The 18,325-nt window shown below is 46.8% G+C and overlaps 1 protein-coding gene across 1 annotated transcript in view; it reads left to right on the forward strand.

Moving 5' to 3' along the window:
- TMPRSS4 (transmembrane serine protease 4) overlaps positions 1-17,682 on the forward strand; it is a 30,785-nt gene extending 13,103 nt beyond the window's left edge. Inside the window, exons 6-11 of the mRNA XM_073020262.1 lie at positions 956-1,115; positions 2,497-2,663; positions 4,041-4,139; positions 4,346-4,488; positions 6,475-6,624; positions 17,626-17,682. Of these exons, the coding sequence (XP_072876363.1) occupies positions 956-1,115; positions 2,497-2,663; positions 4,041-4,139; positions 4,346-4,488; positions 6,475-6,624; positions 17,626-17,682 (776 nt within the window). The remainder of the gene's footprint in view (positions 1-955; positions 1,116-2,496; positions 2,664-4,040; positions 4,140-4,345; positions 4,489-6,474; positions 6,625-17,625) is intronic.
- The last annotated feature ends 643 nt before the right edge of the window (positions 17,683-18,325 follow it).

The raw sequence follows: 18,325 nt of genomic DNA on the forward strand, positions 1-18,325 counted from the left end.
GCCAGGTTCCTAACAGGCCACGGACCAGTGCTGGTTTGAGGTCTGGGGGTTAGGGTTTGGGGATCCCTGATTTCGAGAACTAGGAGAGGAGACAGCATTTCAATGGGAAGGGCATCTTTTTGGATCAAAAACAGAATGACTTTTTAGAGAACTACAAGCAGATCAATTTGGCTAGACAGAGACTTTATATGAAACAGCAGGAGGCTGCCAGGAGGAATGGAAACTCTACTTTGCCCTCAAGGGAGCTCCTGAAGGGCTTTGGGGGAGCGGGCAAGGTGGCATGGAGAAAACAGTGTTTGAAAAGCTCCAGCCCAGCACGGCGCCTGACACACAGGAAAGGAAGCAACCTTTTCCTTTAGAATGGCCACCATGGTGGTGGCTGCCAGAAGAACTGAAGAGGCAGAGCACGGGTGGAGAGGTGGGACCTGAGGGCTTTACTGGAGTTCCAGGGGTCGGGGGACGTGAAAGTCAGGTCAGTCAATAGGAAGACAGGATGTTAGATTGAGAGACTCCCCTGGCAAGGGGAACAGACTTGGAGAAGGAGGAGTTTGGGACAGTCCACTTCCGAGTCACAAAACAGCTTGTGGGTGTCTGTTTACTGTTACTCAGTGGGAGTGGCTGGGGACACGCCACCTGGGCAGGGCTTTGGTAATTCTGCATCACTTGGGAAGGTCAAAAATTCCCAGCACAACGGACACACTCGTGTCCATAGTCTAACCTCCTGAACACATCTTAAACCAAAAAAAGAAAGAAAGAAAAAGAAAAAGGAGAGGGAGGTTTGGGGAAAGGCTATGATCTGGGACACTCAGTACCTCCCATGAATAACTCCAACTGGCCTGGTCCTCTCTCCACTCTGGCCCCAGCCAGAAGGTCCCTGCTTAGAGCACATGTTGGGTACTGAGGGGAGGCAGCCTCATCCCCAAAAGCCTGACTTCCTGCCTCTGCCTGTGTCCAGCCTGTGGGGAGAGCCTGAAAACCCCCCGTGTGGTGGGCGGGGAGGAGGCCTCTGTGGATTCTTGGCCTTGGCAGGTCAGCATCCAGTACGACAAACAGCACGTCTGTGGAGGGAGCATCCTGGACCCCCACTGGGTCCTCACAGCAGCGCATTGCTTCAGGTAAGGCCCCAGCTGTAAGGAGGTCTCTGGGAACCAAGGCCAGTCAGGGGCCAGAGAGCTTGGAGTCCTGTCTCCTGACACCCTCCTTCTCTTCACTCTCCGACTAGAGACGTTTGCCAGGGTGTGGTGGCCCCAATGAAACAATGGCCATGATGCCCTTTGTTAGGCATTTGGGTGTCTGAGCAGAGGGTACGGGTCACCAAGCATGGCCTCTTCCTGGTGGGACACCATCAGATACCCAGAGTCCTCATCCCACCCCCATATCGTTCAAGCCACAAAAGCTCTTCTCACCTGCCTGAAGTTCCAAGAACTCACTCTTTTTGCTTGTTTCCAGGAAGTTGTTCCAGGGTCTAGAATCATAGCCACTTCCTCATTATGTCTGGAAACTGTAAAAAAATTAAAAAGCATAGGTTCCTTTTCAGTCCACAGAGAGGCCTGGCCTCACCTTGGGGAAGGGCCACTCCCAGGCCCCCTTCACTTTTTATTTATTTATTTATTTATTTTGAGACAGAGTCTTGCTCTGTCGCCTAGGCTGGAGTGCAATGGTGCAATCTTGGCTCACTGCAACCTCCGTCTCCCGGGTTCAAACAATTCTCTTGCCTCAGCCTCCCAAGTAGCTGGAACTGTAGGCATGTGCCACCATGCCAGGCTAATTTTTGTATTTTTAGTAGAGACAGGGTTTCACCATGTTGGCCAGGCTGATCTCAAACTCCTGACCTCTAGTGATCCGCCCACCTCGGCCTCCCAAAGTGCTGGGATTACAGGTGTAAGCCACCATGTCCCACCCCCCTTCACTTTTATTCATTCATTCATTCAATATCTAATGAGCACCTACCAGGTACCAAGCAGCAGATGATGCGCCCAAGTGTATTAGACCCCACTGCTGTCTTCAAGGCACTCATGATCTAGGCCAGCGTTTCTTAACCATTTTGTTGTTGTTGTTGTTTATTTTTTTGAGATTCTGGCAAGAGCTGTAAATTCTTTCTTAGAAAAACATCTCTGCACACTAAGCTGTGCCTGGCATTGGGAAAAAGAAAGCACATAATGTAACTGACAGCATGAGTAACACAATGAAAAGGGTTGGAGGAGAGAGCGCCAGGACCCCAAAACTCAGGCATTAGAGGAGCCCGTTTCCCAGCCCTCCTTGAGATTTCCTTGGGCAGGTTTCACTAAGGAAAAAGTGTCAAATCCCCTTTTTGAATTCGACTTCTTGTAAGTGCCAAAAGACTGCCCCTTCTCTACTATCCCTGCGCCACCACCATCTTTCCCTCCCAAGGCAGTGATACCCAGTACCCCAATCCCCAGGGCCCTGGGGACCCAGCCTTTGGCAAAGCCTCCTCAGGCTTGGATCAGGCCTGAGCCCAGCTGTCTCTGCCCCCAGGAAACATACCGATGTGTTCAACTGGAAGGTGCGGGCGGGCTCAGACAAACTGGGCAGTTTCCCATCCCTGGCTGTGGCCAAGATCATCATCATTGAATTCAACCCCATGTACCCCAAAGACAATGACATCGCCCTCATGAAGCTGCAGCTCCCACTCACTTTCTCAGGTGAGAAGCAGGGCCTGAGGCCACCCAAGCCCCTTCCATCAGTTTTCACATCCACTCTGCTGTTAGCTCACTGAGTGACCTTGGCACATAATTTCTCCTCTCAAGACCTCAGCTTGCCCATTTGTCTGTAACTAATATGTCAGCCTAACATCACTGATGCCATGAGGCCTCCTCAAGCTGTCAGCTAACACCTCCACTCCATTCCATACTGGAGATTCTTCCAAGGCCTGTCTTCCCTATGTGGAGCCCCTCAATGGAGAACTGGAGTTTCATCTGATCTTGGAGTTTTAGGAGACCTTTTAAAAAGATTATCGAGCCCATTCCCCACCACTGACCAATACCCGAGAGCCTGCTCAGTATCCCTGCCAAGGAGTCATTGTGCTCCTGTTTGCTCTCCTCCAGGGGCAGGGAACCCATTATCTGTGAAGCAGCCTGCGGAGTCTTTGAACAGCTCTGTTGGATGCCTTGTGCTTATATTGAAATGTATTTAGATCAGCATTCCCAACCGTGGGGTCCACAAGACACTGGCCCCTTGGAGAGGAGAGGATTCCATTGTCAAATAAGTTTGGGAAGCATTTTAATACTACAGCTCCCTTCTTGGAGCACATTAGTTTATTAAAGGTATGAGAAATTTTTTAAATAATCTGTTTTATTGCATAAATTTTCTAAATTTATTTGACCACAGAATCCTTTTTTCATGCCACTTCTACTAGCATCCCATGGAACAAGTGTTCTAGAGACCCTGGTGTGACCCCTTTCAGAGAGCTTAACTGCCAGGCTCTCCTGAACCCTGGGGTATGTTTCAAGATTTGTGCCTGGGAATTGTTTTAATCAGGTATGGTAAGGTGACAGATACAGACACAACTAACTTTGAAAGAAGAGTTTATTATTTCTAGCTTCTGAGAGAAACCCCCACAACACAGGGACACCTGGGGAGCAGCTGGGTCCACCAGGAGACAGGAGTGAGGGGAAGGCATGGCCCAGAACCACCCGTGGCTTCCATGGGCAGGTCTGGCCAAGGTAGGGAAGGCAAGATTGAGCATGCTTGGGATTGGATAGTGTGGACAATTCTCTAGGCTATAGAGGTCAGCCTCTGGTTGTCTAGTATCTGTCCCTGGGGTGATTTAGGGCAGAGAAAATATTGGCTTGGTGTCTGAGAGTCAGATAAAGGAAATGGTTGGGGATACGGGCTTTGGGTTGGCTGGTTTGCCTATTAAAGGCATGCCCAGAGCCAAGTTGCTTACTATCTGCAGGAATTAGCTAACCCAGTCTCTCCCAGACCAGCAAGATCCCCATAATCATAAAGCATCATAATTTACAGAAAATTAACAATTATGATGAATAAAAGATCTCCTTCTTCCTCTGTGCTCCTGGCAGGCACTGTCAGGCCCATCTGCCTGCCCTTCTCTGATGAGGAGCTCACTCCAGCCACCCCACTCTGGATCATTGGATGGGGCTTTACAAAGCAAAAGGGAGGTAAGTCCTGGGTGCAGGACCCCAGGGCAGGAGATGCCCATGTATGAGGGAGCAGCTTCCAGAAGTGATGGGAAGGAGGACCACCCTTCAGAGAAACCCATCCCAGAGGACCAAGCACCAAGGCGCCAGGCAGAAAGCAAAGTGGTTTGGCAATCCAGGGCTGGGGGATAGAAGGCATGCATGGGAATGTGTTTTTACCCTCCCAGGGAAGATGTCTGACATACTGCTGCAGGCGTCAGTCCAGGTCATTGACAGCATACGGTGCAATGCAGACGATGCGTACCAGGGGGAAGTCACCGAGAAGATGGTGTGTGCAGGCATCCCGGAAGGGGGTGTGGACACCTGCCAGGTGGGGCCTCCAAGAATCATGGGGAGTTCTAGGAATAGGGTTTAGGTTCTAGAGAGATGAGAAAACCCAGAGGCTGCATGCCCCACAGGAAGCCTTGCATATCACGGGCACTCAATGTGTGATTATGGGAGGAAGAAAGGGAGGGAAGGAAAGGATACAGTCAGATAAAGATGTATGAATAGATGAGTGGGTGGATGGATGGATGCAGACAATCAGAGAATCTCTTTCACATTCAAAGATGATGTTACCGGCTGGGTGTGGTGGCTCACGTTTGTAATCCCAGCACTTTAGGAGGGTGAGGCGGGCAGGTCAGGTGATTTGAGGTCAGGAATTCAAGACCAGCCTGGCCAACATGGTAAAACCCCATCCCTGCTAAAAAGAATACAAAAATTAGACGGGTATGGTGGCGCACCTGTAACCCCAGCTACTTGAGAGGTTGAGGCAGGAGAATTGCTTGAACCCAGGAGGCAGAGGTTACAGTGAGCCAAGATTGCGCCACTGCACTCCAGCCTGGGTGACCCAGCAAGACTCCATCTAAAAACAACAACAACAAAGATTACATTACTCCTCCTCCCCACCCGCTCTTCTCACTAGCTACGGAATGATTAGCCCCTTGAGGTCAGGAATCCCAGGTCTATTTTCTCTGTGATTGTCCCCAAGCTGCTGAACTACACTAGGAAAGAACTACCACCTGCAGGATGCTGGAAGAGCCCCCGTGCGTGCCCCTCACCCTGGCCTCATTGGCCATCAGGACTGTTTAGCAATCCCTGTAGACCTTCTTCCTCCCCCATACTTCCAGAGGATCGTCTGAACCATTTTCTTTTTTTTTTATTTTTTCTTTTATGTTTTTTAATAGAGACAGGGTCACTGTGTTGCACCAATCTGGTCTCAAACTCCTGGGTTCAAGGGATTTTCCCATGAGCCATCGTGCTTCGCCTGAACCATTTTCATTAAAACCCCTACCCTACTCTCACCTCCATTTCCAGTCATTAAATTCCTTCACTTAAGAGGCATCTCTTAGTCATCGCTTGTGTACCATGAACATGGTAGTCTTTGGAGACCCCTCAGGGATCTCACAGTGGTTGGGAGAAAGGGGGTAGCATTAAACAGGCATTTAGGCTAGTTTTGGGTTCAGAGGGAGGAAGCCCCAGGGGCTAAAGGAGCTGATAAGGACTCCGAGATAAGTGCACTTTTCACTATCTGGCATTTTCTTGTTTTGTTATTTGCTTGTTCACTGTCTCTCACCCTATTTGATCCTAAGCTTTCTGAGGGCAGGGATCTTTTGGGTTTTTTTATCAGTTGGATCCCAATTGCTTAGAACACTACCTGGCACAAAATAGGCACTCTATAAGTAATTAAATAAATTTTGGAACTACTAGGTTAAACAATGATAACCAGGCTTTTTTTTTCTGAGACTGAGTCTCATTCTGTTGCCCAGGCTAGAGTGCAGCGGTTTGATCTCAGCTCACTGCAGCCTCCGCCCCTTGGTCCGAGTGATTCTCCACCTCAGCCTCCTGAGCAGCTGGGATTACAGGCGCCTGCCACTATGCCCAGCTAATTTTTGTATTTTTAGTAAAGACAGGGTTTCACCATGTTGGCCAGGCTGGTCTCGAACTCCTGACCTCGAGTGATTCACCCGCCTCAGTCTCCCAAGATGCTGGGATTACAGGCGAGAGCCACTGCGCCTGGCCAATAACCAGACTTTTTTTACAGCATCTCTCAGAGCCTTTAATTTGCTAATGTGAGCTGTGAATCTCTGAGAGAAGGCTAACAGCACGCTTGCAACTTACTTGCCCACAGACAAGCCCTTCTGCCCCAGAAGAGAAGAGCATTCCAGGGTGCTAATGAGCAAAGAGGGTGAGGGTGGAACATCGGGGAGCAGCAGGGAGTTCAGGGGAACAGACAGGCCAGTTCAGGAAGCTGGGAAGGAGAAGCCCCCCCTCTTCACCTGCCCTCCCCAGCAGTCTCTGTTCTGGTCTCTCACAGGGTGACAGTGGTGGACCCCTGATGTACCAATCTGACCAGTGGCAGGTGGTGGGCATCGTTAGCTGGGGCTATGGCTGTGGGGACCCGAGCACCCCAGGAGTGTACACCAAGGTCTCAGCCTATCTTAACTGGATCTACAATGTCCGGAAGGTAAGGCACCTTTGCCGTACCCACTGTGCCTTCCCTCTAGTCCTCTACCTGGGAGGTGCCAATCCATCCTTAGGTTTGATTTAAATGGCTCTGACAACTCTTTACATCCCAAATAACTTTCCCTCCAAGCAAGGGACAGCCTGAGATTGCACTATTAAGGCTGAAATTCCTTAGGTCAGAGATTTCTGTTAAATGCAAATACCTTAGGGAATAGAACACACCAAGCCTTTCTTTCTCTTTTCTGACAGAATGAGACTATCAGATCCTTTCTAGTGAGAAGATTCTGATAAGGAAGAGAGTGGAAAGGCTCATGAGACCTCCTGGTCCTCTGCAGGGTAGGGAGAGAAGCAAAATGCCTCAGAAAAGGAAGACTCATTTTGCACATGTCACCACTTTGTCCAGTTTCAAATAATCTGAATTTCTCTTCATCGGTCTCTCTTATTCTAGGCTGAACTGTAATGCTGCTGCCCCTTTGCAGTGCTGGGAGCTGCTTCCTTCCTGCCCTGCCCACCTGGAGATCCCCCAAAGTCAGACACAGAGCAAGAGCCCCCTTGGGTACACCCCTCTGCCCACAACCTCAGCATTTCTTGGAGCAGCAAAGGGCCTCAATTCCTGTAAGAGACCCTCACAGCCCAGAGGCGCCCAGAGGAAGTCAGCAGCCCAAGCTCAGCCACACTTGGTGCTCCCAGCATCCCAGGGAGAGATGCGGCCCACTGAACACGCCAGACTGCAGGCCAAGGTCTCAGGGGTATTGCTAAGCCGAGAAGGAACTTTCCCACACTACTGAATGGAAGTAGGCTGTCTTGTGAAAGCCCAGATCACTGTGGGCTGGAGAGGAGGAGGAAAGGGTCTGTGCCAGCCCTGTCCGTCTTCACCCATCCCCAAGCCTACTGGAGCAAGAAACCAGTTGTAATATAAAACGCACTGCCCTACTGTTGGTGTGATTACTGTTACCGACTGTTGTTATTGTTATTACAGCTATGGCCACTATTATTAAAGAGCTGTGTGACATCTCTGGCATAGGCTAGCTGGAATGCTTGATAAGAACTGAGCTGGGACCATTGAACCTTCATTCTTTGACTTGGGGAGAAAAAAAGTTCTGGGGAAGCAATTGAGTCTCAAAGTAGAGGCAGGGGAAAAAAGAGTCAGGGAGACCAGATCTGCTGAGTGGCAGCAAGAGTGAGCTGCAGATTAGAGAAGCCAGGGTGAGCAAGTTTCCTTCCTACACAGGGCCTTCTCCCTTTGCTTCTTTCCCTCCCTCCCTGCCTGTGATCATCAGCCAGGAGCCAGGGATAACCTATGTCTTGGGAAGGAGATGAGTTAGGCAGTCAAGGGTGACATTCGATCAGGGATGCCCAAGTGGCTGGAAAGAAATGCTGATCCTGTGTCCTAACTTTTTCCACCCGGAGAGCCCTCAGTGTGGCTTCTTACATTTAAAAAACAAAAGGGATCAGCTGCCAGGTATGAGGCAGTTCCCAAGCTGGGTTGTGAGGATGTAAGCATGAATAAGTCCCTGCACTCAAAATGGTCAAAGAATTAAGCCCCATGGACTTTTTTGGCAGCTGTGTGAAAGCCTGGGTTTTCTGAGGACTCTCTTGCTATAGTTAAGTCAGATCCTAGATGAAATATACTTGTTCATATTGTACTAGGTTCTTAGGAAACAACAGAATTTCTCAAATGCCAAAAACAAAGAAAATAGAAACCCAGAAAACAAAACAAAGTAAAACAAAACTATCAGAACTGTGAGCGGAAACTAAGGTGATGATCTGGGAGCAATAAACTAAAATCTTGGGTTGAGACCTATATGGAGGAGCATGGCAGCGGAGCTAAACCTGGACACGCTGCAGACAAGGGAGCTGAACCAGGGCTCCTACATGAAGCAGAGATAACTGATGGCAGTAAAGGTGGTCTCAAATTGCAGATGGTCTGGAGGAAAATATCTCAAATTTAGAGCCTCAGGATTCCCAAAGATCCTCCAAATATGAACTCACAATCAAAGATCAAAGATGTTGAAAAATAAAAAACATCTTAAGTGGGCAGCATAAAAAAACAAACTAATTTAGAACCCCAAAGGCTTCAGATGTCAGAAATTAGAGACTTATAATAATAAGCAATATTTACAGAGTATTTGTATGTGCCAGACACTACTGCAAGTGCTTCATCATGTACTGATTCATTTAATACTCACAGAAATCTATGAGATAGGTATTATTCTTATCCTCACTTGATGGATTAAAAAAACTAAGGCACAATGGGGTTAAGCTCCTTGCCTGAGGTTATAGACTGTAAGTTGAACATGAGCACTTGGAATACAGAGTCTTGCTGTAAACTACCACACTATACCAATATGATAATTTATAAAATATTTAAATAAAAAATGAATACTAGCTCCACATTTTAAAAATATGTTTAACTGTGGTCAAATGCACATAACACAAGTTGCCATCTTAACCATTTTTACGTGTATAGTTCAGTGGTGTTATGTACATTCACATTGTTGTGCCGTCATCACACCATCCATCTCCAGAATAGAAACTCAGTACTCATCAAACAACTCTCCATTTCCCCTCCTCCCAGTCTCCGGCAACTGCCATTGTGCTTTCCGTCTCTGTGAACTGGATTACTCTGGGTACCTCCTCCCAATCTCCGGCAACTGCCATTGTGCTTTCCGTCTCTGTGAACTGGATTACTCTGGGCACCTCATTTAAGTGAAGTCATGCAGTATTTGTCTTTTTGGGCTTGTTTTATTTCACTTCACATTGTGTCTTCAAGTTTCACCCATGTTGTAGCATGTGTCAGAATTTCCTCCCTTTTTAGACTGAATAATATTATATTGTTTATACCATATTTTGTTTGTCCATTCATCCACTGATGAACATTCAGGTTACTTCTATCTTTTGGCTGTTGTGAATAATGCTGCTATGAACATGGGTGTGCAAATATCTCTTTGAGGCCCTGCTTTCAATTCTCTTGGGTATATTCCCAGAAGTGGAATTGCTGGATCATATGGTAATTCTATTTTGAATTTTTTGAGGAACCGATATATTGCTTTCCACAGAGACTGCACCATTTTACATTCCCATCAACAGTTTACAGGAGTTACTATTTCTCCATATCCCCGCCAACACTTGTTATTTTCTGTTAAAAATGGATATCTTAATAATCAAGCAAAAATAACAGGCAGATTTGAAAAAGAACCAAATAGAGCTTTTAGAAATAAAAATTATAATTATAAAAATAAAAAACTAAGTGGATGGGGTAAATAACATTTAAAACACCAATTAAGAGAGAACAAATGAACTGGAAGATAAGCTGAAGAAGTGACTAGGCTTAACAGCAGACAGAGATAAGGAGATTAAAACTATGAAAACAAGGCCAGGAGCAATGAAGCCTAGAATGGTAAACTCTAACATATCCAGAGTCCCAGAAAGAAAAAATCAAGACAATGAGAGAGAGACAATATCCAAAGAGGTAAGAGCTGAGAATGTTCCAGAACTGATGAAAGGTGTGAATCCACAGAACATACACCACCATAGTGTACACATATACAACCAAGGTGGAAAAATTAGAATAAATCCACACCTATGTACATTATAATGAAACTGCAGAACACCAAAGACAATAAGAAACTCTTTACAGCAGGAGAAAGAAAACCCAGACCACCCACAGTACCACACATCTACCACAATTAGACTGACAACAGGCTTTCCCACAGCAATAAAGGAGCTAGAAGTCAGTGGAAGTATATCTCCAGCATGCCAAAAGATAACAATCAATCAAGGATTGTGAACCCTACAAAACTATCTTTCAAGAATAAAGGCTTTTTTTTTTTTTTTTTTTTTTTTTTTGAGATGGAGTCTCGCTCTGTCACCCAGGCTGGAGTAAAGTGGCCGCATCTCAGCTCACTGCAAGCTCCGCTTCCCGGGTTTATGCCATTCTCCTGCCTCAGCCTCCCGAGTAGCTGGGACTACAGGCGCCCACCACCTCGCCCAGCTAGTTTTTTGTATTTTTTTAAGTAGAGATGGGATTTCACCGTGTTAGCCAGGATGGTCTCGATCTCCTGACCTCGTGATCCGCCCGTCTCGGCCTCCCAAAGTGCTGGGATTACAGGCTTGAGCCACTGCGCCCGGCCAATAAAGGCATTTTCAAGAAAACAAAAACAGATTTTACCATCAACAAACCTTCTCTAAAAGAATATATAAAGCATTTACTTTAGGAAGAAGGAAAATGATCCTAAACGGAAGAATCAACAAGCAAGAAGGAATAGTGAGGCAATTGCGAAAATGTAGATAAGTCTAAACACATTCTGTCTACATATTATTATTATTATTTTTTTTTTTTTTTTTTGAGACCGAGTCTTACTCTGTCACCCAGACTGGACTGCGGTGGCAGAATCTTGGCTTACTGCTACCTCCACCTCCCAGGTTCAAATGATTCTTCTGCCTCAGCCTCCCAAGTAGCTGAGATTACAGGCACATGCCACCATGCTCAGCTAATTTTTGAATTTTTAGTAGAGATGGGGTTTCACTGTGCTAGCCAGGCTGGTCTCAAACTCCCAACCTCAAGTGATCCACCTGCCTCGGCCTCCCAAAGTGCTGGGATTACAGGCGTGTCTACATATTATTAAAATAACAATAATATCTATTTTGTGGGTTAATTTTTTTAAACAGATATTGAATTTATTGGTTGGCTATGAGTAGAAAAATACATAGGTAAAGAAAAAAGACCCTGTATATAAATACAATACTAGCTAGTTACAATTTGACCAAGAAGTTTCCATTGTAGGTTAATTTTTAAAGGCCTAACTGAAATATGGAGTAACAACAGCATGCAGCATGTAAATTAAAGGGGATAGCTGGAGTTAATATATTCTAAAGTTCTTAAGCCTGTAATCCCAGCACTTTGGGAGGCCGAGACGGGTGGATCACAAGGTCAGGAGATCGAGACCATCCTGGCTAACCCGGTGAAACCCCGTCTCTACTAAAAAATACAAAAAAACTAGCCGGGCAAGGGGGCGGGCGCCTGTAGTCCCAGTTACTCGGGAGGCTGAGGCAAGAGAATGGCATAAACCCGGGAAGCGGAGCTTGCAGTGAGCTGAGATGCGGCCACTTTACTCCAGCCTGGGTGACAGAGCAAGACTCCGTCTCAAAAAAATAAAAATAAAAATAAATAAAGTTCTTAAATTGTTCAAGAGGAAGATTAAATATTAACGCTATGTTACATAAAATGTTTGTACTATGTTCTAGATGGTTAAAAGGGTAATCAACAAAAGAATGGAAATAAAAGTGTGTCACTTCCAAAACAATTGAAGGTAGCAATTGATTAATAAAAAACAAAAAACACCAAGCAAGCACAAAAGAGAAAGGTGGGGAAGGAAGAGCACTAAGGAGGGTAGAGCACTAAGGAGGGTAAAGCACAGAAAAATGGAACAAATAGAATATACAAAGTGGGATGGTGAAAAAAGTACTAATATAATATCACAATAAATGTTAAATTCACCAAATAGTATACGGAAATAGGCAAATTGGATAAAAACATAAGAGCGGACTCTCTTTTCGGACTCAGCCCGCCTGCACCCAGGTGAAATAAACAGCCATGTTGCTCACACAAAGCCTGTTTGGTGGTCTCTTCACACAGATGCGCATGTCATTTTGGTGCCATGACTCGGATCAGGGGACCTCCCTTGGGACATCAATCCCTTGTCCTCCTGCCCTTTGCTCTGTGAGAAAGATCCACCTACGACCTCTGGTCCTCAGACCAACCAGCCCAAGGAACATCTCAGCAATTTTAAATTGGCGGCTGAAGATTGACGCTGTCCCATCGCCTCGGAAGCCTCCTGGACTATCACAGACGCTTTGGATAACTCTTACAGTGGAGGGTATACGCCCAGATGGCCTGAAGTAACTGAAGAATCACAAGAAGTGCAAATGCCCTGCCCTGCCTTAACTGATGACATTCCACCACAAAAGAAGTGTAAATGACCGGTCCTTGCCTTAAGTGATGACATTATCTTGTGAAATTTCTTTTCCTGGCTCATCCTGGCTCAAAAAGCTCCCCCACTGATCACCTTGTGACCCCCACTCCTGCCCACCAGAGAACAACTCCCCTTCGACTGAAATTTTCCTTTACCTACCCAAATCCTATAAAATGGCCCCACTCTTATCTCCCTTCACTGACTCTCTTTTCGGACTCAGCCCGCCTGCACCCAGATGAAATAAACACCCATGTTGCTCAAAAAAAAAAAAAAAAAAACGGCCGGGCGCGGTGGCTCACGCCTGTAATCCCAGCACTTTGGGAGGCCGAGACGGGCGGATCACGAGGTCAGGAGATCGAGACCATCCTGGCTAAAACGGTGAAACCCCGTCTCTACTAAAAAATACAAAAAACTAGCCGGGCGAGGTGGCGGGCGCCTGTGGTCCCAGCTACTCAGGAGGCTGAGGCAGGAGAATGGCATGAACCCGGGAGGCGGAGCTTGCAGTGAGCTGAGATCCGGCCACTGCACTCCAGCCTGGGCGACAAAGCGAGACTCTGTCTCAAAAAAAAAAAAAAAAAAAAAAAACATAAGAGCAAGCTATATGTTATTTGTAACAAACATACACAAAACACCAGGTTACAGAACCATTAAAACTGAAAAGGTGAAGAAAGATACAGAGAGCAAGCATTTAATCAAATTTAAGCGGGGGTAGCTGTATAATATTTTTCTAAATAAGGATTTAGGACAAAAAGATAAAACTGACTTTAGGATAAAGAGAGTCACTACGTAATCGCGAAAGTTTCAATTCACTAGTAAGCTATAATAAGTGAAAACTTGTAAACAAAGAGAAGAAAATAGAAAAGAAAAAATCACCATCCTTTTGTCACCACTGGAGTTGGCAATCACACCAGGCTCTTATTCTGAAATGATATTGAAAGAGGAAAAATTAGCACTATTCTGCTTTGCCATAGAAATCTACTTATTCAACAAGGGATCCTCACACCTCAGGCTCCCAAAGCTGAAATTACAGGCATGACCCACCGCAACCGACCCAACACTTAATTTTTTTTTTTTAGAGCAGTTTTAGGTTCACAGCAAAACTGAGCAGAAGGTAAAGAGATTTCATATATACTCCCTGCCTCCACACATGCAGGAGCCTCCCTCATTATCAGCAACCACCCCCACCAGAGTGGTACATGGGTCACAGATGATAAAGCAGGTACCTTTCTGAGTCTGAATTATTTCACCCAGCATACTGCATTATAGATTCATCCAATGCTTTCACTTAGCATACTGCATTGAGAAGCCCATCGTGCATGGGATTTTGTGGAATATTCCACTGTATTGTATGGCTAGACACAGTTTGTTTTATCGACTCACCAGTCAAAGGAGATTTAGGTTATTTCTTCATTTTGGCAGTGGCAAAACCTCTAGAAGCAACTCTGTACAGGTTTTTGAGTGAACATAAATTTTCATGAATTTCCTCTGACAAGAATGCAGTAACACAAAATGCATTTACTTTCCCATCTGAAACAACTAAAACGCTGGGGGAAAAAATGCACGAAATGGCTTTCAGACACAGAGCATCAGCAGCACAGGTCAGTGATTCCTGAGAGAGGAGAACCAAATGAGGGAGCCCTCCAATTGCTACAGCACCAGGAAAGGGGACTCGGGCAGAGTCTGGCAACCTCCCAGAATCAAGGAAATGGAGTTAGGAGTCCAGTGGATAGGGCTGACTGGGCAGTGTCTCAGAGAAGAGATAGCTTCACAGAGACAGCACTCCAGAGACCTGCAAAGGGTCCCCAGGAGTCTTCAGCTGCGGATCCAGGCACGCCTGAGGCTGAGAAAGAACCACCAGAAAGGGTTAGAGGAAGCAATCCCCGGAGCTCACACAGGGCCAAGAGTAGTTCACATTGCAGCCAAGTAAAATGGCAAAACTTCCTAATTCATGAGAGATGAGGAAGAGTGTTCAAAGGGCATTGCCTCAGTAGTGGGGTGAGGTCAGCCCTGGATTAAAGGCTGCCCTATGTGAGCTCCAGGGATTTTCCTTCCTCATCCTTTCTAGAGGCTCCTTCCCTCACCTTAGATAGTTTCCTCACACATCTGCACTATCAGTGCTCAGCTGAAAACTTGGGAGGACCCTCCCAGGTTCTCTGGTCCTGCAAACTCTTACTGTCCTAACCTCCTCCAGATTCTGGGCACCTCTCCACAACTCAGAGACGATGCTAGGCTTAGCCTGGGGCCCCCTCCCCAGCCTTCCAGGCGCTGCAGCCTGGAAACTATCTCCAGGCAGTAAGCTGGAGCAATAGTAAAGTTCATCTCATGGCTTTCTCCCTCTCAGGAATGACAGTTCTCCACTGCCTATTGTCCAGGGTCTGAAAACCATTGTATCCTATGTGTTTTCCAATTTTTCAGTTGTTTAAGGTATAAGGGTAAATGGTCACTATGCCTCCATCTTGGCCAGAACTAGAGATGACATCATCTCATCCTGTTTTAAAAGAACCACCCTGGAAATTAGACTAAAGAGGACCTAAAGCAGGAAGATCAGTGAGAAAGCTACTGCAATAATCCAAGGGAGAGCCTGGGCGGCCTGGGTCAGGACTGTAGGGATGGTGGTAGCGAGAGGTAGTTGAGGTGATGATATATTTTGAACATAGAGCCAATGGGATTTGCTGACAAAAAGGTTTCAGGTCGAAGACAAAATAAGGAGTCATGGTAGACTCTAAAAGTTTTGACCCGATGACTGGATGAATGGGGAAACATGGGGAGGAGCAGATCTGGAGTCAGATTGAGGTGAGATCATGAGTTTGGTTTTGGGCAGTTGACATAACCAAGTCTGCCAGGAAGTCATTTCTTAATACTGGCCACTCCCCTCCCAGCCCCGACGCACTCAGCTGGCAGCCCCTCCTGACCAGGAACAGGAGGGTGTGAGCTCAGTGCTGGCCATACCTGGGTTTTCTTCCTGTAATGCTGGCTCAGCTTACAAACTGCTTAACATTTACATGGCCTGCACTTTGTAGTTTTTAAAGTATTTCAGACCAGACATGGTGGCTCACGTCTGTAATCCCAGCAGTTTGGGAGGCCAAGGTGGGCGGATCACCTGAGGTCAGGAGTTCAAGACCAACCTGGCCAACGTGGCAAAACCCCATCTCTACTAAAAATGTAACAAAATTAGCTGGGCCTGCTGGCACACGCCTGTAATTCCAGCTACTTGGGAGGCTGAGGCAGGAGAATTGCTTGAACCCGGGAGGTGGAGGTTGCAGTGAGCTGAGATCGTGCCATTGTACTGCAGCCTGAGCGAGACTCTGTCTCTCTCTCTCTCTCTCTCTCTATATATATATATACACATATGTATGTATATCACACCTGTTGATTCATTTAATCTCACAAGAGTACTATGCAGTAGGTTTCATCATCCCCATTTTGCAGGCTAGGGAACTGAGGGTTGGAGAGATGAAGTGGCTTGCCCAATGCCATTTCACTGGTAGGTAACAGAGCGAGAACTTGAACCCAGGTTCCTGGATTCTAAGTCCAGGATTGTTCTTTTCTATACCTGCTTGCAGGCCGTGGAAGGGAACCCTACATCCTTCCTGTTAGCACTGTAGGTGGCTTTGTTTAAGCAATGAGCTATGAGAGAACATCCCCCCTCCTGCTGTGTGCCCTCTGCTGCTACAGTGTGCACAGGTCCAGTTAGAATGGCAGCGGAAGGGCTGGCCATCTGCCTGAGGAAGTGGGAGCCCTGGGGCTCCTGAATTGGGAGGGTCTTCAGCTTTCTTTGGCTTCAACCTTAAGTTTGCTCTCCAAATGACTTGATAACACCATAGGAACCAAGGACTGTAAAGCAAAGTCTCTCCACCTCTTGCCCTGCCCTCTCTGCAGATTTACCTGCATTCATTTCGCCTTGACACCCTTTCCTCTGTCTTGGTGCCAGAGGTGTGACCTGACCTGTCTTAAGGCCAATCATTCTGCCTGGCCACTGGATCCTATCCCCTTGCATCCACCCAAATGACACTTTCTTTCCTCTCTCTCAACTACTGCAGGCTGTCTGGCTCCGCTGTCTCTTCCTCATGCGCATTTAACTTTTTTTTATTTCTTCCCTCTTTAAAAGAAAACCATCTACCCTCCTTCCTACCAGGGCCAATGCCTGTCACAGCTAAGTTACTTGAAATTGTAACCTATGCACCAGGGCCATTTTCCACCTCCTACTGACTATTCCACATACTGGAATCAAGCTTCTGCCATCTCCCCACATCTGGCTGACCCATTTCACTTTTCTGGGTTCACTGAGGTCACCAGTGACCAAGGGGCAAGGATTAGTCCTTAACTTAGCAATGTCACCCTGTTCTTAACACTGTTTCTATATTGGCCTCAAAGACATCACTCTGCCTTGCCCTTGGGTGCTTCCTCATCAGTCCCCTTCTTGGCCTCCTCTTCCTCCAATTAGCCTCTGAATGTCAGAGACCAGGGTTCCCCCTTCCCATAATCTAGAAGAGCCACCTTCCCCACAATCTGAGAGATTGCTTACTCCTAAGGTCCAGACTTCTTTTTGGTAACTGTCTACCATTTTGCAGCAGATGCACCTGTGCTGTTGCCTCCTCTGTTAAGTGTGTGAATTTGCACAGATACCCCCCAGCCTCCTGGAAAGCTGAACATAGGGAGCTAAAGGGTTGTTCTCCACCGGGAGTCAATCAACCCAATCTGGGGCTTGCAGAATGCAAGGGGGGGAGGAGAGTTGGCCAAAGACAAAGAAATTAGGCCCAAAGGCCAAAAGACCAAAGGGTCTATCAAAAGAAATCTTTTCTGTTCCTTTAATGCAAAGGCCTAGCCCTTGGGGTCAGCAAAGCTCCCCCTCTCTCTTATGAAAGCAACGGAGAAGATGACATACTTGAGGAGGCAGGAGAGGAAAGTGTAACCAGCTTCTTTCCTAACACCAATGTGGGGGAGTAGAAGATAATTCCCAGCTTTTGTACCAAGGCCTTCTGAAAGATCCCCTAAGCACGTATGTTCACTTTCACCTTTATTTTTAGGTGTACAGACCTCCTAAAGTCAATCTGATCTGCGTGCCTGCCACCAGCTCAGATTAAGGACCCTTAATTTGTGTGTATGTTAGTCCCCATTGAGTTAGCGTGGGGCTAGCATGGAGCTTAACAGGGAGTGACCCTATATCCAGGTTTGCCCAGGACAGTCCCAGTTCCTAATGTGGTTTTGAGACATTGGGCCATCTGTCAGTTATAATGGCTGTTGGGTGGGGAAAGGAAGTAGGGATGAAACAGAGCAATGACAGAGACCTAATCAGACCTGGGGACTGATCCTTACAGCGGTAACTGCAAGTTCAATGCATGGCATCCCAAGTGTTCTAAACCCAGGCTTGCCGCACGAAACCTCAATATCCAACCGGTGTACTGCAGATGCAAAGGTAGCAGGAGGTCCCAGGCTACAGGAAGTACCTGAAGACAGGAAAGTGGCTGTGTGGGGAACCCGGGTGGTGAATCCATTCAGGGCAGGAGCACAGTGCAGTCTCTATAGCTGAGGGCTGGAGGAGGCAGAGCTGGCAGGGACATCTGCCAAAACTGATTCTGCATTCCTGGAGTCCTTGACAGAGAAGACAGGGTCTTTCAACAAGCTCTTCTGAGTACTTAGTGTCTGGAACCTTTTGAAATGCAGTGTGAGGTGAATCCATTGAAGGGAATACAGTATGGTAAGAAATTGTGGTATGAGAAAGTCCAA

The sequence above is a fragment of the Chlorocebus sabaeus genome, chromosome 1, assembly GCF_047675955.1.
Source record: "Chlorocebus sabaeus isolate Y175 chromosome 1, mChlSab1.0.hap1, whole genome shotgun sequence".
In the NCBI taxonomy this organism is placed as follows: Eukaryota; Metazoa; Chordata; class Mammalia; order Primates; family Cercopithecidae; genus Chlorocebus; species Chlorocebus sabaeus.